The sequence below is a fragment of the Heptranchias perlo genome, chromosome 36, assembly GCF_035084215.1.
Source record: "Heptranchias perlo isolate sHepPer1 chromosome 36, sHepPer1.hap1, whole genome shotgun sequence".
NCBI lineage: Eukaryota > Metazoa > Chordata > Chondrichthyes > Hexanchiformes > Hexanchidae > Heptranchias > Heptranchias perlo.
The window spans coordinates 2,848,195-2,874,892 of NC_090360.1; the positions used below are offsets into that span (position 1 = coordinate 2,848,195).

General features: G+C 46.2%; 1 protein-coding gene across 1 annotated transcript; it reads right to left on the minus strand.

Moving 5' to 3' along the window:
* Nucleotides 1-12,938: 12,938 nt before the first annotated feature.
* Nucleotides 12,939-20,891, minus strand: LOC137304006 (protein FAM241B-like). Its single transcript, XM_067972398.1, is given in 4 exon segments — nt 12,939-16,129; nt 19,991-20,028; nt 20,031-20,110; nt 20,812-20,891. Coding segments are annotated over 4 exon segments (381 nt in total). The 5' UTR covers nt 20,829-20,891; the 3' UTR covers nt 12,939-15,883.
* Between the last annotated feature and the right edge of the window lie 5,807 nt (nt 20,892-26,698).

Here is a 26,698-nt window from a genome sequence, read left to right on the forward strand (position 1 = left end):
AAACAAACTGCATTCCACTTGCAAATGTACAAAATAAATTACAAAAAGGGTTGACGCTTGCTTTGGTCTTTAACTTTGTGTCTTCTCAAGTGGAGAATTAAAAATATTTTCCTTTACTTTCTGTGTGCTCTGATGGATGATCTGGTTGGCTTTTATATGCAAACCAGTCTGGAGACAAACCAAAGGGAAAACCCTATTAGAAAGACCCTTTCAGCTGTAATTGAATTTCTTCACTTGTTAGTTTGCAATGAAAATGTCATCTATATCGGTGCCTCTATTCAGCCCGAATTAGATCTCGTTAGAAAAGAAATAGTTTCTTTGGTGAGGCATGAAACGTCTCGGAGTGGGCCCTGTAACTATGGGGGGGGGCGGGGGGGGGCAGCTGGAGAGGGCTCCTCGATACACATGTGCTTCAGTTTGTAGAAGCTGTATAGACTTGTGAATTCCTATTCAGTGTGGCCTCCTCTCTCTGTCACTGGGGGTTAAGTCTGGGCCTTCTCCTGGGCAGCCATGCTGAAAATTTAGAGTGACACTTGAACAGTCTGCAGATAAGGGCCCCCTGAGTTCTACACGAGCTTTATTGTCGAGCAGTTCCATTTTTGTGAGCACACAAATCCCGTATGTCGCGATGTGGGTAAGACACCTTTTCTGCAGTGAGGGTTTATTCTCCGGCACAGGCTGCGAGAACAATCTACAAATGCGATTAGTTTCCTATCTTGAGGGGTGAATGGAAACCCCCGGCATTGATTTCCACTCTGTGCCAGCACGCATCTCTCAAACCCCCCTTCACTCAGTCAGAAGGGATCATTCTTACTTAATGACTCTTGTTTAATAAAGAAACACAACACAGTGTTTAAATGAAATGAGACAACAATGGGATAAGTACAAATATCTCCTTTATTCATTTACACCACAGTTACATTCTGTGTCACTACTTTTGGTAAACTGATTTCAGGGAACTTTTAATAGTGAGGCAGAGAGAGGCATCAAGTAGAGTTAAATCCAGGAGGTTAAGGAGGTTTAAAAATACAAGTCCTCAAGTCAAAAAGTTTAAGGTCATTTGGAAAACGATGGTGTTAGCCATGTTATCTGGTCAGTAAACTGATGAGTGAAGCAACGTGATTGTATTTGCTGTAAATCCCTTATCCTTGAAAACTGCATTTTAACCGTTTCAGTTACAGTGACAGCGAGTATCTGATTCAATACTTTATACACTGATCTACACAGTGAGATTTTGGATCAGACTGTCCCCAGCTTTGCTTAGAAACTGAAATTACCCCTTAAACTGCCCAGCGAAGTGATAATAGATATTTAAGTTTCATGGCACTGCTGATTCCCTCAGCGAGTTCGAGGGCTGGTCCATTGTCGCTGTTGAGTTGACCGATCTCAGTCATGCTGTTGTGGACGTTACAATTGAACTCAGAACCCCTGAAGTTGCAAAGAGAAATCAATGGTCCACTCGTCATTGCTATCTACTGCCCCCGTGTGGGCAAGATGGAGGTCGGCAGTGATGCCTCCCATGGTCGGATAGCTCACCGACACCCACCGACCAGACTCACACAGAAAGAATGACCGTGTGGGTGAGGCACTGGGGGTGCCCAGGAAACCGCAGCCTAGCAGCAAGGCAGTACTTTCAGGATAGGTTAGGAGGAGGTAAACTTAACTGCAAAAAGCTAAATAACCCAGACTGTAACTCTGAGAAATAGTTCATACCAGCGCAGTCAGTCAGACATCACTGTGCATTTCTGTACATCACAAAGGCTTGTAACACACGTAGAGAATTATAGAAAAAAAAACTTGCATTTATATAGGGCCTTTCACCACCTCAGGACGTCCCAAAGTGCTTTACAGCCAATTAAATACAATCACTGTTATGATGTACGAAACGCAGCAGCCAATTTGTGCACAAGGTCCCACAAACAGCAGTGAATAAATGACCAGATAATCTGCTTTTAGTGGTGTTGGTTGAGGGATAAATGTTGGCCCAGGACACCGGGGAGAACTCCCCCGCTTTTCTTCAAAATAGTGCCACGTTTTTTTTCTACGTCCACTTGCGAGGGCAGACGCGGCCTCGGTTTAACGTCTCATCTGAAAGGCGGCACCTCCGACACTGCAGCACTCCCTCGGTACTGCACCGGGAACCGGACTTGAACCCACAACCTTCTGACTCAGTGGTGAGAGTGCCGGCCACTGAGTCACGGCTCAGACCTTGCTGTGCTGTGTCGCTCTTGAGTTTCTTTTATTAATGCACATTTCTGGTGCAATCGTTTTCTGTGTTTTTTCTAGAAAATTCTATGGACGATATATACATGTATTGCCCATACTTTTATACCAAAACAACAGAATTCTAGCAACCAATCTGAAAGTTTCATGGTGACCAATTACTTCTTTTTGTAACTCTTCAGTTTATGAAAGACATTCTGAGGAACAGCTAAGATTACCGATGTTTCTTGTAAACTGAAAATGTGGGCAGGCAGAAGAATTGTTCGATTTCTAGCCTCTGGGCTGATCGCTTGCAAGGGACTGGGCACTCCAAGCTGAAAGTGTTATCACGGGGAGAAGCATTACTTTTTGATGAGGATTTAATCTGGGCCCCAACAGACCTGGAGCTAAATCTCAGGCTGCAACAGATGGGCTTTACATGTGTTCATTGGTAAACTCAGGCGACATCTGCAGACGAGAGCTCCTGGTGGTCTGGACCATTGCAGGGGATTGAAGGGGGATTTGTGTTAGCCGGTCGCAAAGGAGAACACTTATTAGGCAGGGTTCAAAATGGCTAATAAATCCTCTCACTCCTTGAAGAAAAATAATCTGAATAGAAAACAAAAAAATCAAGGGTGAAGGTAGATGTTCTCTTGCTGGTGAGCTGGTCAGACTGAGCAAAAACCTTCCTTTGTCTGGGGACCCTCTAAGTTTTTGTGCGTGAAAAGGACACTGCAAGACCCGATCTGTTGATTGCATTCAAATCGTCACCCCTAGCATCCAATCCATCATTAAAGAGAGAGAGGGGGGGGGGGCAAAAGACCACTTCAGCTAATTGGAATAATCCTCTGTACAGTCATGTGATAACGGCGCTCCTGGACTAGAGGCGCTGGTAATTATGGTAATTCACAGCTATTCAGAAAGCAGGATAAGCTCCAAAGCTTTTAAAGGTGTGAGGAGATGGGCAGCACACACAGCTATTATGCATAATTCCACACAGCTACTTACTGAAAGCATTAGTTTGCTATCAACATACTTTTTGTTGTATTGTGGGAGTCTGTACTCTAAATGCCACAAAACATTGGGACTATTGCCCTAAGCCCCACTAGGGATTCTGTGCTGGTTTAAATTTATCTGAATAGGTTTTAATTTAAATACACTTAGAATAAAAACGGGTTCAGACAAACTTTAATAAGCCTTCCATGGGGCGGGTTTCTAACAGACTAGATGGTGATAACTGGTTCACACCAGGATTGTGATAGAACTTTAATCCAATATTTTTCTTGTGTGTACAAGTAATAACGGATAACACACAGGGAACAGAGCCTCTGCTTTACAGTAATTGAAGATTATGGAATTTTGCTGCCGATTTGCCCCAATCCCATTGATTTGATAATGAGCGATGCATTACATGGACAATTAAAGCACTTTGGGACATCCTGAGGTCGTGAAAGGTGCTTTATATAAATGCAAGTTCCTTCTTCCTCATGGGTCTTACTAGCTGAAAAAAAGTCCCACTGGGAAACATTGGGTGGAATTTTAACCTCTCCCACCATGTATGTGGCCGTTACCGTTTTTATGATGACGGGCACCTCGTTATAATATTTAAACCAGGCTCCCACCGTGCAGTTGAGAGCCTGATGGAAATTAAACGCTGGCCGACCGGGTTTCCCAGGGCTCAGGAAACCTGGCAGCTAAATGGGGACGGGGGTGTCCAGATCCAGCAGGTAGGGCACTGCCTGTGGGCCAGGAGGAGTAGGACTGCTCTCTCCCCCCCCCACCCCCCCCTCAAGCAACCTTCTGCCATGATCGGTTGCCCCATCAAACCCTCGATCCTGAGCCTGTCCCCCCTCCCTCCTGATTGCCAGTCCAATCCCCCCCCCAACCCTCCCTGGTTGCGGCATTCTCCCACAAGCTTTCCCGCCTGGCAGGCGACCCAGTCTGTCAATCTGACCGGCTGCCAGGCGGGAAACGGAGCAGCACCGCCGCCTTGCCGGGATTTCCGGGATTCTTTCCCCACAAACACGCTCCCTCCCCATTAATATCGGGGTCACCGTTTCTGGCCCCACTTTGAACTCATGTACTCCATCAGAAATCTGTTCTGGAATCTTCTGCCTCTCCCCCCTGTAACTTCACCATCCACAATACTCTCAATCACCCTAACCCACCAGGCTGTGGTGACATTTTAGTTTGGAAATTACCCCCATCCCCGGACCCACTTTTGTTATCTTCAAACTAAACCAGTTAAGGGAGAATCCAACAATTCTTGTTCACACAAATGGGTTAAGAGAACCTAAATGCACTGTCCAGAAACTATAGATGCAGAATCAAATTGAGCTGTTTGAAAAGGGGGATGGATGCTTCCTGGAATGGATAGAGAGGGTCAGGAATTGGGATTAAGAGGACAAAGAGGTAACATGGCTAACCAAATGGCAGATGCTTGCTCAATGGGCCGATTGGCCTCCTCCTGTCCCTACGCTACTGCCATTCCATTTTGTTGTCGTTTGTCAACATGATGCATGTGAACAGTTAATATCCTGTAAATAATCAAATAAAACGCCTCAGTTCAGGAGACGAACTTAACTGTTTGTGTATTTTTCAAAAGAAATTGATGATAGATGTGTCTTTTGCCAAGTTCAGTGACTTGCTTGCACTGTATTCTGGTAACTATGAAAGGCTGACACTTTAAAACTTCTACCACTTTGTATATCGTTTTGTGCTCAAGAATTAAATAGGCACGGAACAATCTTTGAGAGCTAATAGTTTGTTTTTAAAATAAGCTATGTACGAACAAAATACAACCGTTAAAAAAACTACATTTTGATTTATTTTCAGAGTTTGTGGAATAGTTTGGTCAGCGCTAAGAAAATGCTGCCTCCTGGTGGAGAAATTGAATTATTGTCAAGAACACTCCTGATAAATATCACACCAAAGGCTCTTGCTCCAGCGTATCAAAGCAAATATTTATTACTAAATGATTTTAAATCAGGAAGAAACATTGTAACTCATGTATGTCTAAATTATAACATAATCACGTATTACGCAGCTCAATATAGTCATTATAATATAATATAATGTGTCAGTTCGAATGATATTTGAAACACTTCTTGCAGATAAAGGCTGATCAGTTACGTTAGGTTTCAAGGCAGCCTCTCAGACACCGGATTCAAGCAATTAACTTATCTCAGGACAAAGCAGATTACAAGTCCACTATAGAGACAGACATCACAGTTAATGTCCCTTCAAAAGGAATGGAGTAATTACAAACCCAATAAACTATAAGTAAAGGCACTTGGCATCCCAGTGATCAATATTAATAGGATGTATTAATTACTTCCATTAACTAGCTGTACTTAGCATCGATGACCATTTGATAGGTAATATAACAAATTCAGTCCTAAACATCTGCAGCCACTTGAACAATCAAACTGACTTTCTACCGGCAATCGAGAGATGAGTCATTTCCTTCTGGCTACAGCCCAGCCCTCTTTCAGAGTCATTTTACAATTGCTACAATACTGGCAATCTACAAATTCCTCGAAAATATGCATCGTAGAGATTGGTACAGCCTGAAACGTCCATCACAGGAGACGCACACACACACAACCTTAACAGAAAATTAATTCATTCAATTAAACACAGTGACTTATTTTCTATACGATTTCAATGGGCTGCTGTTTTACTGTCTTACACTTAAATCGTACCCACCTCTTAACTTCCCGATTGATATTTGAGAGATAGTTACAGTCTGAAGAATGTATTAAAGGAACAATCGACATCCAGGGAACAAACATAATTCACAGGTAAATCTCCAGCCATGATTCCTTCTCTCTCGACAGGACCCTTTAGTTAAGGCACCAAATAAATGCCTGCAACAGAATATAAAACACTTCTGAAGTTTAATTAAACTATAAAACTAATTTTGTAAAATTCGTAGATATATTATAAACATATAGCAGCTGGGAACCCCCAGTAAAACAGTTCAGTTTATTTAAAGGCACTGTAACGCACAAAATGCATCACCTGTTACAAAAATGTGACTTTACTTCAAAGGATATTTTCGATCTATGTCTGTAGACATGTCAAGTATTCATTCGCTGCTAGTAAGCTAAAACTTCTGTTTAAGTGAAGTCTGTCTTTTGAAAGTATTGCTTGATTTGTTGTATTAATCTCTCCTGTGAATCACAAAGTTGCATGAAATGTTCTTTGATTTGATAAGACATAAAGAACATCTGACAACTATCCAGAAGTGTCTGTTTTGAAAGCTGTGAAGTTAAAAGCAGGAACTTTGAGGCAGCAAAGGGAGTTCTTCTGAAAGCTGGTGGCCATGAATTATTCTTTCAGAAGAGGTTTGTCCTGGAGTAGAAACAGGTGAAATCACAGTAATAAAAAGAAAGAACTTGTATATTTATCGTGCCTTTCACAACATCCCAAAGCTCTTTACAGCCAGTGAAGTACTTTTTTGAAGTGTAGTCACTGTTGTAATGTAGGAAATGCAGCAGCCAATTTGTGCACAGCAAGATCTCACAAACATCTGTTTTGCTGATGTTGAGGGAAAAATATTGGCAAGGACACCAGGGAGAACTCACCTGCTCTTCTTTGAAATAGTGCCATGGAATCTTTTACATCCACCTGAGAGGGCAGACGGGGTCTTGGTTTAACATCTCATCCAAAAGATATCAACTCCAACAGTACTATACTCCCTCAGTACTACACCAGGAGTGTCAGCTTCGATTTTGTCCTCAAATCACTGGAGTAGGACTTGAACCCATAACCTTTTGCCTTAAAGGCAAGAGGTGCTACGCACTGAGCCACAGCTGACAATAACTAAAACTTACAGAGACTCTTAAATGAAATTGGAAGTGGGACTTATGCAGGGTGGTCAATCCATTATGGACATTCTGATTTGTGTTGAACTTAGGAACATAGGAAATGCTAAACGAAAAAAGACTAAGGTCCATCTAGTTCGCCTTCTACAATCCTGGCAGTCACAAGATACAACGATAATGGAATTGTTGACTAATCACAGCAATCAATCTCTATCAGTGAGTCTAGAACAGACCCAGACATGAGGTGAGGAAATCCACCAGTGGTGGAGAGCTTTGGGAACCAGAGGTCCAAAGTCACCTGCTCCTCCCGAGCCTGTTACACTCACCACACGTCATGTTTCAAATTACTCATACACTGTATCCCAAAATATTATTTTCTGAAATTTCTTGAAATTGTACTGAATGATGTTAGCAACAAACCAATTAATGTGTTTTTTTTTTATTCGTTCATGGGATGTGGGCGTTGCTGGTGAGGCCGGCATTTATTGCCCATCCCTAATTGCCCTTGAGAAGGTGGTGGTGAGCCGCCTTGAACCGCTGCAGTCCGTGTGGTGACGGTTCTCCCACAGTGCTGTTAGGAAGGGAGTTCCAGGATTTTGACCCAGTGACGGTGAAGGAACGGCGATATATTTCCAAGTCAGGATAGTGTGTGACTTGGAGGGGAACGTGCAGGTGGTGTTGTTCCCATGTGCCTGCTGCTCTTGTTCCTCTAGGTGGTAGAGATCGTGGGTTTGGGAGGTGCTGTCGAAGAAGCCTTGGCGAGTTGCTGCAGTGCATCCTGTGGATGGTACACACTGTAGCCACTGTGCGCCGGTGGTGAAGGGAGTGAATGTTTAGGGTGGTGGATGGGGTGCCAATCAAGCGGGCTGCTTTGTCCTGGATGGTGTCGAGCTTCTTGAGTGTTGTTGGAGCTGCACTCATCCAGGCAAGTGGAGAGTATTCCATCGCACTCCTGACTTGTGCCTTGTAGGTGGTGGAAAGGCTTTGGGGAGTCAGGAGGTGAGTCACTCAATTAATGTGCTGTTGTGGAATTCCTGTGTCTGCTATTTTAACAAAGGGATAAATACATAAAAAATAAATGGGATAATACTTTTGTTAAAATAAGCAATAAAAAGTTACTAATGTTGCATAGCAAGATTTAGCCTGATAGTGTTTATGATATTATATATGTTGTACTTTTAATATTTCATTTATTTTACTATTTGTTTGCAGATAAAGTTCTTTGTAAATTTCTGGTCTAAGGAGTAATATCCATTATTTTGAAGTGAATTTGGTGCAAAACTATGTTAAATATAATAAGCATGTTACAGTAAATGAGGCAATTATCGGGACTTATCTCCACAAAGACAAGGCTGAGGAAAAGGTAAAGCTTCAAGATCATGGGGGTCAAAAGCCCACTTACAGCAACAAGCACTGAACTAAGCCTTCGAACCCCTGAAACCCCATTAACAGTTTGGGGAAATGTTAATACCTCTCATCCAGGATACCTGATGGAATGTGTCCTGTGGGGAAAGAGCTACTCCATGGCATTGAGACAAGGTGAAGGAAATAGCCGAGCCAGTCCTGACAGCCCCTCTGAAAAAAAGATGCCCAGCAGAAAATGGACTCCCCAAGAGACTGAAAACTAGTTTATTCAGAGAATGGTTTACCTGTGAACACAGGGAACAGGGAGAGACTTTAATCTCAGAGTTGCTGATGGCAGATTGGTGGTGAGGTTGGATTTTACACTCAAAAACATTTGGCATATACTCACCCACAGTACAGCAACAGATCCAGGGAATTTGCTAGAGCCAGCAAAAAGGCTGTTGGGATATATATATATATATATATATTTATATAGAGGGGGAATCTGCCCCCCACATTCACCTCATTGTGGTTGAAAGTCACCTTGAAAGGGAACTGAGGAGAATTCAGAGCTTTTTCATAATGTCTTGACACAGCTGAAATTACAACTTGCATTTATATAGCGCCTTTAACATAGTAAAACGTCCCAAGGCGCTTCACAGGAGCGATTATCAAACAAAATTTGACACCGAGCCACATAAGGAGATATTAGGACAGGTGACCAAAAGCTTGGTCAAAGAGAAAGGTTTTAAGGAGCATCTTGAGGGAGGAGAGAGAGGCGGAGAGGTTTAGGGAGGGAATTTCAGGGCTTACAGCCTAGGAGCTGAAGGCACGGCCGCCAATGGTGCAGCGATTAAGATCGGGGATGCGCACGAGGCCAGAATTGGAGGAGCGCAGAGATCTGGATACAGGTGTGGTGCTGAAGGATTGGAGGACTGCTGGAGAATTGGAGAATTTAAATTGATTGGTAGAAGGATTAGAGGGGAGCTGAGAAAAATGTTTTCACCCAGAGGGTGGTGGGGGTCTGGAACTCACTGCCTGAAAGGGTGGGAGAGGCAGAAACCCTCAACTCATTTAAAAAGTACCTGGATGTGCACCTGAAGTGCCGTAACCTACAGGGCTACGGACCAAGTGCTGGAAAGTGGGATTAGGCTGGGTGGCTCATTTTCGGCCAGTGTGGACACAATGGGCCAAATGGCCTCCTTCTGTGCCGTAAATTTTCTGTGATTCTATCTCAGAGGGCTGCAAGGCTGGAGGAGGTTACAGAGAGAGGGAGGGGTGAGGCCATGGAGGGACTTGAAAACAAGGATGTTCCAGTCCTTAATAGTTCAAAGAGGATAATGAGAGGTGCACAGAGCTAACAGGACAGCCTTCTCTTTGCTAAAATAAAAGAGTACCACTGCACAGATGCTGGTTAGCAGAGCTGTGTACAGGCACTGAACCACACTGACTACAGGTGCACTGTGAAGCCAGTAATATAACTTGATGTCGCCAACATATGGCAGTCTAAACTCCTGCTTGCAGAATAATTGCAGCATAAAATGATCTGAGAATGAGGAATATTTAATCATTCTGATATGATTCCCCAATGGCCTTCTAACACTGTTCCCACATAACACAGCACAGCTGTTGGCCAGTAATGCAATACTGTCTGAGGTAAGACACTCACCTCTGGGATGTGGCACTGTGGAACTGCCAGGGGAGATCGAATTTGGTTTGGATCAATAGCTTCAGCCTGTTGAGTATTGAAGACGGCCCATTCAAAATGAGAAAACAATATCAAATAGTTTACATTCTGCATTGTGAAACTGAAGCTTAAGAGAAGTCGAATGCAGTGTGCTTGCAAGAGATGCAGTCGCTGTAAATAATACAAGGGAGTAACTTTGTTGTGCAGCTTACATTGCAGCATTCCCAATGCATGCGCGATTGACAGCGGGACAGAGAGGGAGCTATATGTTTAAATATTTTCATGCCCTCTGTAACCTCCTTCAGCCCTACAACCCCCCAAAACTCTCCATTCCTCTGACTCTGTCCTCTTGTGAGCCCTCATTCGCCCCATCATTGGCGGCCGTGCCTTCACTCGCCAAGTCTGGAATTCCCTACTTGTGGCAGCAGAAATGATTGGTGATGACATTGTGGCCCCAATTATGGAGTTACACATCCTTCCCTTTCCCGGTACAATGACAGAGAAACCCTTAAATGAAATCATTGCGTTGGGTTTGGGTTTTTATGTACGTTGCCTGTCAGCTCCCTTTGTTACGAATGTGCTGCGTCTTTTCTGGGTCAGTCCACCTACGAACAGTCAGTTGACAACTTACCTCAGCACAACATGTAGCTGAAAGATGGATTCTTGGTACGAATGACGGCGTTGAGTTTCTGCGAAGGTTTTCCCGGTCGACCGGCGTTAACGTTGGCAGAAGATTCGCGGAAACCTCGAAGAAACGTCCGGGAATCTGCCGATCATGCGTCGAAATAACGGTGGCTGATTTGGGAGAACCCGCAGCAGAAATTGCATCCTGATATTTCGGTAAAGTAGGGAAGACGTTCTCAATCCTTGTCATCTGTATTCCATATTTTGCTGCAATTTTTGACTTACTAAAACATTGGCCTCGATTTTATCTTCCCCGCCCCAATTGGGCAGGAAAGGATTGAGCGAGGGGTTAAAATCTCTTCCCGTCCACTGTAATATTAATGGTGACGATTCAGGATCTTGGCAAGGCTTCCGTTAAAAGTAGGCGGGGTCCTACTTAAGATGTATCAAACCTTGGTTGGTCCACACTTGGAGCACTGGGCACAGTTCTGGTCTCCATATTATAGAAAGGATATAGAGGCAGCGGAGAAGGTGTAAAGAAGATTTACAAGGATGATACCAGAACTGAGAGGATATATTTATCAGGAAAGGCTGAACAGGTTGGGGGTCTTTTCGCTAGAAAAGAGAAGACTGAGAGGTGACCTGATAGTGGTCTTCAAAAGTGTTTGATAGGGTAGATGTAGAGAAGGTGTTTCCACTCGTGGTGGGGGGAGGGGGGGTCATAAATATAAGATAGTCGCTAATAAATCTAATGGGGAATTCAGGAGAAACTTCTTTACCCAGAAAGTGGTGAGAATGTGGAACTCACTACTATAAGCAGTAGTTGAGGTAAATAGCATAGGTGGATTTAAGGGGAAGCTAGATTAGTACATGAGGGAGAGACAATAGAAGGATATGCTGACAGGGTGAGGTGAACCACTGTTTTTTCCTTTGAGAAGCTGACATTGTCTTTAGGAAGTTATGGACAGCAGGCTCCTGGGACTGTATTAATATTTGCAGGGTGTCCCTCACATTGAAAAGTTTGAAAATCACTACTCTAAAAGTGGAACGGAAAATAACTGAATTAACTGCACGGTGAGATTGTTGCCCAGCAGGTTAGGGGTCAGTTTGTAAAGGGCAGGCTCTATAGAGCTTGAAATAATCTTACTCAAGTTCCCAAAACTGAATTAAAGTGGGGGAGGGGATTCATGAAAACAACAGGACAATGAGCTGAACTTTAAATTTGAAACATCAACATCTCACAGACCTGCATTTTCCCAGGTCTTTATTTGCAATTGTAGTTTATGGAGCCGCAGTCTGCAGTCTGCCCATTGAAAGGACAGTCATTGGGAATCTTAGCCGCTTAACGTGTGAAGTGTAGGTCTGGTAGGTTTTGTCTTCACTGCTATTTGTTCTTTGTGTTTCGAGTTCCAGGCGATAGCTCAATACTGCAGGGTTGATTTTGTTACAAATGATGCTCTTTGTTTCTACAATAGGTCTGATTCCTCCGACCCTACACAAAACCTTACGGAGAACAGGAACACATGTCCCTAATAACCAGGCAGAAAGTACAACTGTCTTACTGGGTGAAATTCATCTGAGTAAAACCGAAAAGCTCTTAACAAGTAGAAATAAGTCACCTGGCTCGGCAGATGAATGTAGCTTACAGGACTCTGATGTCAAGGGAACGAATGTGGGAACTGAAGGGAGAGTATAACACAGATTACACTTTACTCATTTCAAACTGTCTGTGCTAGTGAAGCAACATCACCATAGATGGATAATATCTTGCTTGCAAAACCACAGCACCCTACCAACAGTGTAAGGCTGTTGAAGCTGTGGGTATTTCTAATCAACATAATTACCAATTTTTCAATTGTTTTGGAGCAATGGGCTGAATGGCTTTTTCCTCCTGTGATTCTATCTCAGTTGGGTAAGAACTGCGAATGTTCGTCTCACTTTCCTACATTCATCTCCCGTACTTTCCTTCCTAATTCTGAAGCAGAGATACTTCAACTAGACCTAAAGCACCATGGGAAGAGAAACGACAGAGACCGTGGGTTACAGGCACAAACTTTTATTCAATAATTATTTCTTTCTCCAATTTCTTTTTTCTTTCTGCCTTTGAAAAATCCAAAAATACCTGGGAAATTTTTCAAAAATAATAGCGAAAAGCACAGACTCTACTCATTAATAAGAAACCACAATTGTGTCAAATTTCATAACTTCTGAAATAGAAGTTTCAATAATAAATACAAATCAGATGCACTCTGTCCATTGTCCAAGATAATCGATTTATTTCATGGTTTTCAATCCTCTAGAAACATTGTTATTGCAAAGATTTCCAGTTCATGGTCGGTCCAAGAATGACTCCTTTAACTGTGAACAGATGATTCTTCTGCTTCCAAATCCCCAGTGTCGTTATAAAGCACCAGCATCATTTCAGAGGTGACTGTAAGGATGAGATGTTTGGAGAAGCAGAGCGAACCATCACCCCTGAAGCAAGGTGTCCTCGAGTCCAATTTGGTGAATGTGCTAGTCAACTATGCGAGGAATGCACAATCTTCATTAAGATCCTCCACTGGGTCTACTCTCAATGGCACCGTACAACGAAGAGTGCAGTAAAACAGACAGGGTGACACAATAGTCATGATGGTAAACTACTGGATCTCCATCACCCACAGAAGGAAGACAGCAGATTGATGCCACATACCACTCAGAAGCCGAGCAGCCCGATTACACCCAAATGATAAGTGACGTGATGATATTGTATCAGATTGGGCACTTTGGTTATATCGAGTCACACTGAAACTACAGCACAGAAACAGGCCATTCGGCCCAACTGGTCCATGCCGGCGTTTATGCTCCACATGAGCCTTCTCCCTCCCTACTTCATCTCATCCTATCAGGATAACGTTCTATTCCTTTCTCTCTCGTGTTTATTTAACTCCCCCTTAAATGCATCTCTGCTATTTGCCTCAACTGCTCCTTATGGTAGCGCATTCCACATTCTTACCACTTTTTGGTGAGGAAGTTTCTCCTGAATTCACTATTGGATTTATCAGTGACTATTTTATATTTATGACCTCTAGTTTTGGACTCCCCCACAAGTGGAAACATTTTCTCGACGTCTACCCTAGAGGTAGAGTTGATGAAGCCGGTCGTCTCAGTCACTAACTTGCTCACCCACAGCGGTTGGGAACCAGGAAAACCTCCCCACCCCGGGGTTTCAGCCATTGAGAGCTCCCGAGAATCTCCCAGAAATTGTTGGGCAGCTTCCCAATCCTCTGTGCCTGGTTAGTCACCTCACTTACGACGTGGTCTGGTTGGGGAGCTCGCAAGTGTCAGTCGGGACTTCCTTGTAAAGTATCTGAGCTGGTGATTGGCACAATTCTCCACAGTGCCCCAGAATCTAGAAACATGGCAGCTGGAGGTCTCGTTGGACTTCAGCAAGGGGTGGGATTCCACGGACTTCCTGGGATTCCACCTTCAAGGTCCATATTCAGACTAGGACTGGGAGATGACCAAAGGTGTTTGGGGGAGGGGGGGAGGGGGGGGGGAGGTGGATAGTGAACTTAAAGGGCTCCTGAGGAAATTAAAGGGATACTACCACAAATAGGGGGCAAAAAATGATTTGCCTTTAAAGAGATGGAAATGCTTTACTACAATGGCTTTTGAGGCAGAAACTATAAAGTTATTTAAAAGGGACATGGACACTTGTTTGAAAAGAAATAAAGACTATGGGGACAGGGCCGGGGAATGAGATTAGGGCAGACAGATTTAGTTGAAAGTGACCAGTGTGATGGGTGAATGACAAACTGCTGTTAATTCCCAGGAATCTATGACCTTTTGACTGAGTGAACAAAAGTCATTTTTCTCTCAGTGTGAATTTGATTCAAGCCCAGGCTTTAGAGTCAAAGGGACATGGTACCGTCCCGTACCCTGTACTATATCAATGATTTTAATCCGAGATTTTCCTTAGCTGGATTACTAATAACCACCTTAACGCTGGGTGTTGGGAATGAGCGGGGAGGCAGAGAAGATGCTTCGGGTGTGAAACAATGTGCGGGAACTTTTCCAATCTGACAGAGTTACCCTCCAGATGACATTGTCGAGTTCCTACAGCACAAAGTCACTGCTCAGTCTGTACAAACACCCAGCTGTATCCATAGAGCTGGACACACGCAAAACAAGGCAGAATATAAACTTGTTTAAGGAACTGTGACTGGTGGGAACAGGAGACTTGTTCAGAATTGCAAGCTTCTCTTAATGTTGGGCAAAACTTGGGGGAAATCTGGAACAAGGGGGCACTATTTTAAAATTAGAGCCAGGCCATTCAGGAGTGAAGTCAGGAAGCACTTCTTCACACAAAGGGCAGAGGAAATCTGGAACTCTCTCCCCAAAAGGCTGTGGATTGGAGCTTTCAAGACTGAGATCGACATGTTTGTTAGGGAAGGGTATCGAGGGATATGGATCGAAGGCGGGTAAATGGAGTTGAGGTGCAGATCAGCCATGATCTGATTGAATGTCGGAATAAGCACGAGGGGCTGAATGGCCTCCTCCTATTCCCATGAAATACCAAGCGAGAATAACCAATAAATAAATATGGATTGGATTTTATTAGTGATGCTGTTTACACTTTGTTTTCACGTTTCTGTGTACAGAGAAGCCCAGCAATTCTGTAAAAGTCTCCTGTTCCCATCAGCCACAGATTGTCGAACATTAGTTAACTCTCCATCGTGATGTGATTGGATTGCTGTGTATAAGTCACACCTGTACCCTTAACATTTGACCTCCAGCTCACACAGAGCAAAGCAACTCCAGGGTCCTACTGCCTGCCTCGTCAGAGAGAATCAGTTTATTGTTTGAGCTCTTTAAGCCAATGGATAAGGGATAGATTCTGACTGACTGACTTGAATTAACTTGGCAAATCAGCGCACAAAGATTCAAATGTAAAGTTGCTCCTAAAGCAATTAGACTGAGGAATGATTTTTTTTCAAAGTCCACATTTACAAAACACTTATTTCAATGACGATCCAACGGGATAAAAATGACAAACAATCTCATTGAAGTTAGTTGATGGTTAAATAATCACTTTTTTTGTTTTCTATTTTAAACTGTAAATATCTTCTGTTAACCAGTTTTTACAATTAGAAGGAAAAAGAAAATTATGAATACTTGTAGACAGATGGCGATAAAAACTCAGAAAGCGCTGGAATTACCGTTGACTAAGCTGAGAGAACAGGTAGAGCCCTCCAATCAGAAGAAGGCCTCGCACTCCCACCAACATTATCAGCAGCATCAGAAGGATGGACATGATTGGCTCAATTACTTGATTTCCCAGATTCCACCTCGGGAAGCCCATGTTAATCAATTGCTGATTCATGTCTGTAAAGAGCGAGCGACCTTCGTTGGCCTGTCCCTGGTGAGGATGATTTGCATTCTCTGAGTAATGAATAAAACCCTGAGGGGATAAGATAAGGACAGAAAAAAAAAAAATCAATATTCCAGCATCATTCTATTTTTAGTTAATTTGTTCTCGGGATTTATGGCCCATCCCTAGTTGCCCCGAGTGACTCGCTGGATCACTTCAGAGGGCAGCCAAGAGTCAACTGCATTGGTGTGGGACTGGAGTCACGTATAGGCCCAGACCGGGTAAGGACGGCAGGTTTCCCTCCCTTAAGGACACTAGTGAACAGGTTGGGTTTTTACAACAATCCGACAGTGTTGCGGTCACTGTTACTGATACCAGCTTTTTATTTCCAGATTTTCTTTAAAAAAAACTGAATTCAAATTCTCAAACTGGTGGGATTTGAACTTACAGTCTCTGGATTATTAGTCCGGTGACAGAGTCACAACACTACCGTAACCCGTGTACTCATTCATAATCATCGTCACTATAGTCAGCCTGCTTAAAGGGCAAAATTCACAAGCCATGATCAAGGTTACAGATTAGAATAATTCCTCACAGAAAAGTGGAACAGATTCTCAGGGAGATGTTTCAAGATCAACCTTTAAAAAGGGAGGTGGATTGTTAAGTGTTGAGAAAGGGGAATTGGGAATTAGAGAGATATTAATCGCATTGTTTGATGTTTTTAGGATACGTAAAGAGGAGAAACTAAAGGCGAATTCTGCAGTCCCACACTCTCAGTGGGCAGCCCCGTGTCAGCCAGTGAATCATAGGCCGTGTGCCTGTGGTTTTCCGGATGGGCGTTCACTGCTATGCAGCGTGACCAGCTCCGGTGAGCAGAGCTCCCCACTGGGAGTGCTGCATCACTGAAACAGGCCCTTTAACGTTCCCTAAAGTAGAAGGTCAACGGGTGTCAGGAAAGAGTGAGGAGAGAATAAAATCGCAGGCGGACCCTGGACGGAGAGTATTGTGGAGCCACAAACTGTGCACTCCTGATACTGGCCTCTGTTAGAGATTAAAATTGAGAAATAGTTAAGAAATTCATTTTACACAAAGGGTCCATTTTATGTTCTGTAGTTAAATCTTAGAATTAAAGACTACAAAAGCAACTAACAGTACGATATCTGGACAAGAGGCATTCTCGACGGCCGACTGATACATATTTACATCGAGATTTGCTTTATCATTCTAAACTGGGGACTCGATGTCGATGTTTTGGTAGCTTGGCTTCTTTTGTGTCCTGCTGACCCTAAACCACCAATGTTTTTCTGTACAACTTGAGACCATAAGATATCAGAACAGAGATTGAGAGTGGGAGGAAGGGGCATGGGGTGCAGCTAACAACACTATAAATGGTGTCAAATCATAGCCATAGGTTGAGAGATGAAGGAGGGAGAGAGCTGGAGGGGTGAGCTGTAATGTGCGTACCTGTGTGGCAGGAATCCTTTGTGATCTCCTTGTTGGGCATGAGAATATGTAACATTTAATCTTTAATAAACCTGCAAGCATTTTGACTTTGTGTCTGAACTCCTTATTAATATAGACACAGGACTGTAGACTTTGATATATATAAATATATACACACTATTACAAAATTCACATTCCTAACAGCCTCCACTATGAAAACATGAACAACTTCATTAACAACATTAGAACATTTACAAAACAAATTAGCTTCTAGGTTCCAACCATATACTGTGAAAAATAACCTTGTGACAAGTGTAGCGCACTGTGATTCTAAATGATTTGACAAATATGCCCAACAGGATGTTATAATCACACAGTTTGTTTGATTTGATTAAAACTGTGTTGTTAACGCTCCTGTGAGGCGCCTTGGGACGTTTTACTACATTGCTATTCTACAACAACAAGTTGCATTGAGAGTATTATCAGTTAAAAAGCAACCAGTTTACATTGCAAACAAAACATGAATCGATTTGACTCTATCAAATTATTTTTATTGTGGGCTCCTCAACGGATCAGGAAGTGGATCATGAAGACCAGGAGGTCCCAAGGGTTGATCCCCGGGCTATGCTGAGTTAGTTGATTCCAGCCCAGCGTAATAATTGCCCTCAGCATCCCTGGGCTAGGAAGGGAAAAATCAAAGAGTGTCCACTCCTGATCAGTGTCCAGCAACGCCTGTCGGATGGAGAGGGCCCAGGCTCAGGTCTAACGCTCCCCATGGTCAAAGAACAATCTGACACTCACTGGTGAAGGTTCAAGGGTTGAATAATGGCCACTTTGGGGAGGTGCCTGGGAACAACGTGTCCGTGGAACTGTACAAGGGGACATAGCCTTAAAATTAGAACTAGGCCATACAGGGGTGACATCAGGAAGCACTTCTTCACACAAAGGGGAGTGGAAATCTGGAACTCTCTCCCCCGAAAAGCTGTTGAGGCTGGGGGCCAATTGAAAAATTAAAAACTGAAATAGATAGATTTTTGTTAGGTAAGGGTATTAAAAGTTAGGGAACCAAGGCAGGTAGATGGGAGTTGAGATACAGATTACCCGTGATCTAATACAATGGCGGAACAGGCTCAAGGGGCCACATAGCCCACTCCTGTTCCTATTACCTCAGCAAGGAGTGACTGCATTCAGGGGAGGAGAAAGGAACATTTTTCCATGGCAGCAGATTCTGGCAATAACCACTGGTCAAAAGCGGAGGACAAATTTCATGTGTCTAATTTCAAATTATGCCCGTACAAACTTTTTGTAGCTCATAATGAAATGTTTGTAACACGACTGATAGAACATGCTGTGAATCACTGGGCAATGACAGGGCTCGATGGTTTAGGGCTGTACACACCCGTTGTGTATAATCCAGAAACCATCTGTCTTATTGATCTTACACTAAATAGTTTTGTGCTTTTACACATGGCATCAATAAGATATAAAATTGAGTATGGCTTTACTGCATCAGTCACTCAATAAAGGTTTCCTTTTAAACCGAGAAGCCTAGGCACAGGTTCAAAGTTCAGGTCGTCCCCAAGGTTGAAAAGGTCAGGAGAGAAGACAAAACAGGTACAGGAACAGTGATTAGGTGAAGCTAAGGTTGGGTTCCGAAAGCTGTAGCCTGTTGGAGGGACCAAAGGAGCTGGTAAACACACTGGGTCCGCTCAATGTCTGCCCCTTTTTACTCCACCATGAAATTCTACCGGAGGGGGGTGGGCGTGGGGCGGGTGGGCGTGGGGCGTATGGGCGTGGGGCGTGGGCGTGGGGGGGATGGTGACTACTTGCTCCTCCTTATAGACGTCATTAGGAGAGGTGGGATGATATCACGTGTCAGAAACCCCACTAGTTCTGCCTCGCTCGCCCAAACCAACAGGACGTTGACTGATTGGGAACATTTATCTACCAGAAAGGTGAAATTAGTCTTTGGGAAGTGGCAACTTCTGAAATCACAACTGCTCTGAATATCTTCTGCCAGAACGGGAAATTCCTGGTCCCTCTCACTGGATGGTCATCCCGGGAACGCCAGAAGCCACCTGCTCTAGTGACCCCCTGATCTTTGGACTTGGGATGGGTCAGGAGGGCGGAGGTCCTGCTCCCCTGACCCTCATGTGGCACAGCAAGAGCCCAGGAAAATTTTTTTGGAAGGGGGTGGGTCATCATTTCAAAACTCACGAGCAGCAGATGTAAAAAAGCATTTCTTTCGAAACAGAAACTTGTTTTTTGTTTTGCTAAGTGGGATGAGAAGGAAAATGGGCAGAAATGTGTTGGGACTACACAACTTTGCTCAATAAATCTCAATTCAATCCTGGAACGTGACCCCTTTGTAATCCTCCGCATTAATAGGTTGCAAATGAATTACTATTAAACCGCTGAGCTTTGCAAAAACAAAAATAATCTCCCAATGATGCAACATCCTTCTAACCCTTCCCTCCGTCCCGGGTCAGCCCAGAGATTGACATCTACCTGGCGGGGTCTGTTGAGATCTTCCCGGCGTTGAGGGTTTTCCTGATGCGAGGGTCGTCATCTTGCACGATGTCCCCATTAGCCAGAATTCGAACCATTGTCGTGCAATCTGTGTGAAACCTGAGAGAGAGAGAGAGGGTCAGAGAGAGAGGGTCAGAGGAGAGAGAGAGAGAGAGGGTCAGAGAGAGAGAGAGAGAGAGGGTCAGAGAGAGAGAGAGAGAGAGGGTCAGAGAGAGAGAGAGAGAGGGGGTCAGAGAGAGAGAGAGAGAGGGGGTCAGAGAGAGAGAGAGAGAGGGGGTCAGAGAGAGAGAGAGAGAGGGTCAGAGAGAGAGAGAGAGAGGGTCAGAGAGAGAGAGAGAGGGGTCAGAGAGAGAGGGAGAGAGAGGGGGTCAGAGAGAGAGGGAGAGGGGGTCAGAGAGAGAGGGAGAGGGGGTCAGAGAGAGAGGAGGGGGGGTCAGAGAGAGAGAGAGAGAGGGGGGGTCAGAGAGAGAGAGAGGGGGTCAGAGAGAGAGAGAGGGGGTCAGAGAGAGAGAGAGAGGGGGTCAGAGAGAGGGGGTCAGAGAGAGAGAGAGAGGGGGTCAGAGAGAGAGAGAGAGGGGGTCAGAGAGAGAGAGGGGGTCAGAGAGAGAGAGAGAGGGGGTCAGAGAGAGAGAGGGTCAGAGAGAGAGAGAGAGAGTCAGAGAGAGAGGGAGAGAGGGTCAGAGAGAGAGAGGGTCGGAGAGAGAGAGAGAGAGAGGGTCGGAGAGAGGGAGAGGGTCAGACAGGTGCAAGGTGCAAAAGGATTACAAGATACAATTCCAGCCGGCGCCCTTTGCAAATACCTCTCCCCGTGTCCCATCCAGCGGACCCCCCTCTCCTCTCTCTCTCTCTCTCAGTCCCGTCACCAAAACAAACCCGAAAGGAAATGAGAGTCAGCAGTGTGAGTGTTACAGCGAATAAACTCCGAGCGAGCAGCTCCTTCCCTCTCCCTCTCCCTCCGCCAGTCCGCGATACAGTGGGACCGGGGAAACCCCCCCCGTCTCCCAGTCTGAGCCCCCTCCCCCCCAGTCTGAGCCCCCTCGCTCCCCCCCCCCCTCGCTCCCCCCCCCCCCCAGTCTGAGCCCCCTCGCTCCCCCCCCCCCCAGTCTGAGCCCCCTCGCTCCCCCCCCCCCAGTCTGAGCCCCCTCGCTCCCCCCCCCCCCCCCCAGTCTGAGCCCCCTCGCTCCCCCCCCCCCCCCAGTCTGAGCCCCCTCGCTCCCCCCCCCCAGTCTGAGCCCCCTCGCTCCCCCCCCCCCAGTCTGAGCCCCCTCGCTCCCCCCCCCCCCAGTCTGAGCCCCCTCGCTCCCCCCCCCCCCAGTCTGAGCCCCCTCGCTCCCCCCCCCCAGTCTGAGCCCCCTCGCTCCCCTCCCCCCCAGTCTGAGCCCCCTCCCCCCCAGTCTGAGCCCCCTCCCCCCAGTCTGAGCCCCTCCCCCAGTCGAGCCCCCTCCCCCCAGTCTGAGCCCCCTCCCCCCAGTCTGAGCCCCTCCCCCCCAGTCTGAGCCCCCTCCCCCCCAGTCTGAGCCCCCTCGCTCCCCCCCCCCCCAGTCTGAGCCCCCTCGCTCCCCCCCCCCCAGTCTGAGCCCCCTCGCTCCCCCCCCCCCAGTCTGAGCCCCCTCGCTCCCCCCCCCCAGTCTGAGCCCCCTCGCTCCCCCCCCCCCAGTCTGAGCCCCCTCGCTCCCCCCCCCCCAGTCTGAGCCCCCTCGCTCCCCCCCCCCCAGTCTGAGCCCCCTCGCTCCCCTCCCCCCCAGTCTGAGCCCCCTCGCTCCCCCCCCCCCAGTCTGAGCCCCCTCGCTCCCCCCCTTTCTCTCTCCTCTCTCCCCCCCAGTTTTTTGCTGCACTTTAAACATTTTATCGAGAGTCGCGACAAAACAAAAATCGTCAAACACTTCCCGAGGTCCCACATTCAGTTCAGTTCAAAACCCGATGGGATTCAGGATAGGAAAGGGGTTTGGGGGTGGGGGAGAGGTGATTACATTGTAGCTTAGAGAGGGGGTGGCAGAGGGGCAAGATTGAGAGTTTGGGGGTAAGATTGAGAGTTTGGGGGTAAGATTGAGAGTTTGGGGGGTAAGATTGTGAGTTTGGGGGGCAAGATTGAGAGTTTGGGGGCAAGATTGTGAGTTTGGGGGGTAAGATTGTGAGTTTGGGGGGTAAGATTGTGAGTTTGGGGGGTAAGATTGTGAGTTTGGGGGGTAAGATTGTGAGTTTGGGGGGTAAGATTATGAGTTTGGGGGGCAAGATTGAGAGTTGGGGGGCAAGATTGAGAGTTTGGGGGGTAAGATTGTGAGTTTGGGGGGTAAGATTGTGAGTTTGGGGGGCAAGATTGAGAGTTTGGGGGATAAGATTGTGAGTTTGGGGGGCAAGATTGTGAGTTTGGGGGATAAGATTGTGAGTTTGGGGGGTAAGATTATGAGTTTGGGGGGCAAGATTGAGAGTTGGGGGGCAAGATTGAGAGTTTGGGGGGTAAGATTGTGAGTTTGGGGGATAAGATTGTGAGTTTGGGGGGTAAGATTGTGAGTTTGGAGGTAAGATTGCGAGTTGGGGGTAAGTTTCTGCCCCTCGATCCCCCAGTTCACGGCCACTCTCCCCCTCAATTTATGTCGCACCTTTAATGTAGAAAACTATCCCATAGTGCTTTAAAAGGGGGCTGGAAGGTTGGAACTTGTTTATCTTATTTTTATCGTTCATGGGATGTGGGTGTCGCTGGCGAGGCCGGCATTTATTGCCCATCCCTAATTGCCCTTGAGAAGGTGGTGGTGAGCCGCCTTCTTGAACCGCTGCAGTCCGTGTGGTGACGGTTCTCCCACAGTGCTGTTAGGAAGGGAGTTCCAGGATTTTGACCCAGCGACGATGAAGGAACGGCGATATATTTCCAAGTTGGGATGGTGTGTGACTTGGAGGGGAACGTGCAGGTGGTGTTGTTCCCATGTGCCTGCTGCTCTTGTCCTTCCAGGTGGTAAAGGTCACAGGTTTGGGAGGTGCTGTCGAAGAAGCCTTGGTGAGTTGCTGCAGTGCATCCTGTGGATGGTACACACTGCAGCCACTGTGCACCGGTGGTGAAGGGAGTGAATGTTTAAGGTGGTGGATGGGGTGCCAATCAAGTGGGCTGCTTTGTCCTGGATGGTGTTGAGCTTCTTGAGTGTTGTTGGAGCTGCACTCAAGCAGGCAAGTGGAGAGTATTCCATCACACTCCTGACTTGTGCCTTGTAGATGGTGGAAAGGCTTTGGGGAGTCAGGAGGTGAGTCACTCACTGCAAAATACCCATCCTCTGACCTGCTTTTGTAGCCACAATATTTATATGGCTGGTTCAGTTAAGTTTTTGGTCAATGGTGACCCCCAGGATGTTGATGGTGGGGGATTCTGTGATGGTAATGCCGTTGAATGTCAAGGGTAGGTAGTTAGACTCTCTCTTGTTGGAGATGGTCATTGTCTGGCACGATTGTTACTTGCCACTTATCAGCCCAAGCCTGGATGTTGTCCAGATCTTGCTGCATGTGGGCACGGACTGTTTCATTATCTGAGGGGTTGCGAATGGAACTGAACACTGTGCAGTCATCAGCGAACATCCCCATTTCTGACCTTATGATGGAGGGAAGGTCATTGATGAAGCAGCTGAAGATGGTTGGGCCAAGGACACTGCCCTGAGGAACTCCTGCAGCAATGTCCTGGGGCTGAGATGATTGGCCTCCAAAAACCACTACCATCTTCCTTTGTGCTAGATATGACTCCAGCCACTGGAGAGTTTTCCCCCTGATTCCCATTGACTTCAATTTTACGAGAGCTCCTTGGTGCCACACTCAGTCAAATGCTACCTTGATGTCAAGGGCAGTCACTCTCACCTCACCTCTGGAATTCAGCTCTTTTGTCCATGCTTAGACCAAGGCTGTAATGAGGTCTGGAGCCGAGTGGCCCTGGCGGAACCCAAACTGAGCATCGATGAGCAGGTTATTGGTGAGTAATTGCCGCTTGATAGCAGTGTCGACGACACCTTCCATTACTTTGCTGATGATTGAGAGTAGACTGATGGGACGGTAATTGGCCGGATTGGATTTGTCCTGCTTTTTGTGGACTGGACATAGCTGGGCAATTCTCCACATTGTCGGGTAGATGCCAGTGTTGTAGCTGTACTGGAACAGCTTGGCTAGAGGCGTGGCTAGTTCTGGAGCACAAATCTTCAGCACTACAGCTGGGATGTTGTCGGGGCCCATAGCCTTTGCTGTATCCAGTGCACTCAACCGTTTCTTGATATCACGTAGAATGAATCGAATTGGCCGAAGACTGGCTTCTGTGATGGTGGGGATATCGGGAGGAGGCCGAGATGGATCATCCACTCGGCACTTCTGGCTGAAGATGGTTGCAAACGCTTCACCCTTGTCTTTTGCACTCACGTGCTGGACTTCACCATCATTGAGGATGGGGATGTTTGCAGAGCCTCCTCCTCCCGTTAGTTGTTTAATTGTCCACCACCATTCACGACTGGATGTGGCAGGACTGCAGAGCTTTGATCTTATCCGTTGGTTGTTGGAATCGCTTAGCTCTGTCTATAACATGTTGCTTCCACTGTTTAGCATGCATGTAGTCCTGAGTTGTAGCTTCACCAGGTTGGCACCTCATTTTTAGGTACGCCTGGTGCTGCTCCTGGCATGCTCTTCTACACTCCTCATTGAGCCAGGGTTGATCCCCTGGCTTGTTGGTAATGGTAGAGTGAGGAATATGCCAGGCCATGAGGTTACAGATTGTGCTGAAATACAATTCTGCTGCTGCTGATGGCCCACAGCACCTCAAGGATGCCCAGTTTTGAGCTGCTAGATCTGTTCTGAATCTATCCCATTTAGCATGACGATAGTGCCACACAACACGTTGGATGGTGTCCTCAGTGCGAAGATGGGACTTCATCTCCACGAGGACTGTGCGGTGGTCACTGCTACCAATACTGTCATGGACAGATGCATTTGCGACAGTTAGATTGGTGAGGACGAGGTCAAGTAAGTTTTTTACTCGTGTTGGTTCGCTCACCACCTGCCGCAGGCCCAGCCTGGCAGCTATGTCCTTCAGGACTCGGTCAGTAGTGGTGCTACCGAGCCACTCTTGGTGATGGACATTGAAGTCCCCCACCCAGAGTACATTCTGTGCCCTTGCTACCCTCAGTGCTTCCTCCAAGTGGTGCTCAACATGGAGGAGGACTGATTCATCAGCTGAGGGAGGGCAGTAGGTGGTAATCAGCAGGAGGTTTCCTTGTCCATGTTTGACCTGATGCCATGAGATTTCATGGGGTCCAGAGTCAATGTTGAGGACTCCCAGGGCCACTCCCTCCTGACTGTATATCACTGTACCACCACCTCTGGTGGGTCTGTCCTGCCGGTGGGACAGGACATACCCAGGGATGGTGATGGAAGAGTCTGGGACGTTGGCTGATGGTATCATTCTGTGAGTATGGTTATGTCAGGCTGTTGCTTGACTAGTCTGTGGGACAGCTCTCCCAATTTTGGCACAAGTTCCCAGATGTTAGTGAGGAGGACTTTGCAGGGTCGACTGGGCTTGGTTTGCCTTTGTCGTGTCCGGTGCCTCGTGGTCCGATGCCGGGTGGTCCGTCCGGTTTTATTCTTATTATGATCTTTTTTAGCGAGATTTTACAACTGAGTGGCTTGCTAGGCCATTTCAGAGGGCAATTAAGAATCAACCACATTGCTGTGGGTCTGGAGTCACATATAGGCCAGACCGGGTAAGGACGGCAGGTTTCCTTCCCTCAAGGGCATTAGTGAACCAGATGGGTTTTTACGACAATCCGGTAGTTTCATGGCCATCATTACTGATACTAGTATTTTAATTCCAGATTTTATTTAATTAATTGAATTTAAATTCCCCAGCTGCCGTGGCGGGATTTGAACTCACGACTCTGGATTATTAGTCTGGGCCTCTGGATTAACATAACATAACCACTATGCTACCGTACCCGATATCTTGGGGGGGGGGGTTAATGGAGGACCGTGTGGGCAGGTAGTTGCCCTCATGCCCCCTGGAGAGGTGCAGGCAGCTGTTGGCCCCGTGCAAATGAGGTGCCCTCTTGTTGACCCCTCCTATTCTGGTGGGGTTCCCAAATCCAGTGTAACTGTCAGGCGCAGCCCCCCTCCCCAAAACTCAGGGCCCCTCGACCACTTCTGAATAAAGCTCCTCCGCACCAAATGGCAGAACCGTGATTTAGACTCAAGACAGAAACGCAAAAATTAAAATCCAAAACTTGTGATGCAAAAATGAGCCTTGAAATCAAAACAAAGTCAAACCACATTAAACAAAATAAAGAACGGACTTGCATTTCTATAACGCCTTTCACAACCTCAGGATGTCCCAAAGCGCTTTAAGGCTAATTAAATACTTTTGAAGTCGCTGTAGAAAACGCCACAGCCACATTGTGCACAGCAAGGTCCCACACGCAGCAATGAGATAAATGACCAGATCATCTGTTTTAGTGACATCGGTTCAGTAAAATGAACGATACTCAAGGAGCTTTACAATGAACTCCAGGCGACTAAAATAAAAAAACTTTTCTATGAGGTGACCTCGTTCGGTGAAAAAAAACCATGCCCTTTTGTTGCTGATTTGTGGCCTGGGACTTTATGTTGTGACAGTTGCTCGGTTCAGTCTGTCACTTTGCTGCTAACCTGCTTTTGCTGAAGTGACATTATCTGACTGTC